Raw genomic sequence first — 1,952 nt, 5'->3', positions numbered from 1 at the left:
AGTTTGGCGCTAGAAAGAGGGGGTAGTGATTTCTTTTATTGCCTGAGAACCTAACTCAGTAAAATTATGACCAAAGGCAAAGAAACACTTGGAAATGATAACGGAATCAGAAAAATAACAAACTTTAATGTAACAGCTGGAAATGGCACGAGTGTCCCGGAAGTTGTGATAGAGGATGAGACTCATACCTTAGAACAAAATCAGTTCAATATGCCAATAACACTATAACGGAATAACGATGTAGTGTCGGACCCATTAGCCGAGTTCACTCAAGAAGAGCTGGAGATAACATCCAGAGTAATAAGGGCAATGAGTAGAAAAAGAAAAGAGGCAGGGGTCGATAATGAGCAGGTTGGAGGAGTGGTACCTATGATAAATCTTGATAGCCAGTTTCGCCGCGACTGGTTCGCCGAGGCGTCCATCCCGAGAGGCGTCACCGGTAAAGACGCATACAACCGGCCGGGAAACAAAGGCACGATTGGTTTCCCAACTTGGGGTGCGGGACGATTGACAGCTTTGAGAAGTTAACAGAGATAATTGTATGGCAGTAAATCAGTAACAGTGTCCGCCAACGAACATCAGGAGAGCTGATGGCAGTGGAGAAAAGGTTAGATGAGTCTTTAAGGGACTACATTAGGAGGTTCAACAATGAAACAAACACAATTCCAAAGTTACAACAGGAGATTGTAGTTATGGCGTTGATGAACGACCGTAACAATTGTGAGTTCAAACACTACTTGACATGGAAGAGTCTCCCGACATTAGTAGCGGCCTTTAACAAGGCTCATGATTACATAAAAAGTGAAGAGTTGTTGAAGACAAGTAATAGAGCTATGCCAATAGATAAAAATCAACATCCGTCTGATGAAACAACGTCTGGAAGTAATAGGTCGAGAGCCCCAAGTCCGGTGAGAGGGGGTGGAAGCCGGCATGAAGTAAAAGGTGCAAGAGAACCGGCACGGTACAATAATTTTACCCCTTTGAACACGCTGAGGGCCGCTATTTATTTGGTGAATCAGAATAGAGAAGATTGGGTAAGAACAACACCGATGAAGGCGAAGGGTAGAGATATGAAGAAGTATTGCATGTTTCATCGTGATGTCAGCCATTACACTTAAGAATGTACGCAGTTGAAAGATAACATAGAAGAGCTGATAAGAATAGGGTATCTAACTCAATATCGTCTGCATTCGGGGGGAGGTCAGCCACCCATACCTTTTCGTCAGATAGAGTACCAGCAACCAGAGATTAGAAATGATAGGCAGCAAGGCGGGATGAACCAACAGGGAGATGGGAGGCAGCCCCCATTATCATCCGGAAAGAACATTGTAGTTGATGTGATTACTGGCGGGCTAGTGCATGAGGGAACGACAAGCGGAGCAAGAAAGAGTTTGTCTAAACATCGGCATATAGTGAATCCGCTGGATGTTGACAACCGTTCTCGGCCTTCTGATATTCCTAGCGTCACCTTCACAAAAGGGGATGCAAGGGGAATTGTTTTTCCTCGTGATGATCCTCTGGTGTTGATTTTTATGATAAATGGGGCTGAGATAAAGCGAGTTTTAGTTGATGGCGGAAGCTTTGCGAATATCTTATTTATGAAGGCCTTTGATGCAATGATGATAGGCAGGCAATACCTAACAAAGGTCGCTTATCCTGTGATTGGGTTTAATGGCTCGACTGTAAGGCAATAGGGCAGTATCGTCTTACCGGTTCGATTTGGTGAAGGGCCGACAACAAGGGATGTAATGGCTGAGTTCATAGTAGTTGATGTACCATCGGCGTATAATGCAATTCTCAGCAGACCGGTTATTCATGATACACAGGCTGTAGTGTCGACATACCATTGCACAATGGCCTACGTATCGAACTCAGGGCGTGTAGAGAAGGTGCATGGAGGACATGAGATGGCAAAATCCTTTATGTAACTACTTTAAAACAACCCACTCGAG

General features: G+C 44.4%; 1 protein-coding gene across 1 annotated transcript; it reads left to right on the top strand.

Moving 5' to 3' along the window:
- Positions 1-590: 590 nt before the first annotated feature.
- Positions 591-1,694, top strand: LOC110730641. The gene is made up of 2 exons (XM_021910459.1): positions 591-1,034; positions 1,131-1,694. The coding sequence occupies exons 1-2, from the start codon at positions 591-593 to the stop codon at positions 1,692-1,694; spliced, it is 1,008 nt and encodes a 335-aa protein (XP_021766151.1).
- The last annotated feature ends 258 nt before the right edge of the window (positions 1,695-1,952 follow it).

Source organism: Chenopodium quinoa, unplaced genomic scaffold, assembly GCF_001683475.1.
Source record: "Chenopodium quinoa cultivar QQ74 unplaced genomic scaffold, ASM168347v1, whole genome shotgun sequence".
In the NCBI taxonomy this organism is placed as follows: domain Eukaryota; kingdom Viridiplantae; phylum Streptophyta; class Magnoliopsida; order Caryophyllales; family Amaranthaceae; genus Chenopodium; species Chenopodium quinoa.
Note: the sequence above shows the minus strand (reverse complement) of the source record. Positions and strands in the feature narration are given on the sequence as shown.

What these genes read in the sequence shown, in the direction of transcription:
- LOC110730641 (XM_021910459.1), top strand. Translation starts at nt 591, where the DNA reads ATGGCAGTGGAGAAAAGGTTAGATGAGTCTTTAAGGGACTACATTAGG. An exon ending in ATCAGAATAGAGAAGATTGG is followed by an intron (nt 1,035 to 1,130) that starts GTAAGAACAACA and finishes GAATGTACGCAG; the next exon opens with TTGAAAGATAACATAGAAGA.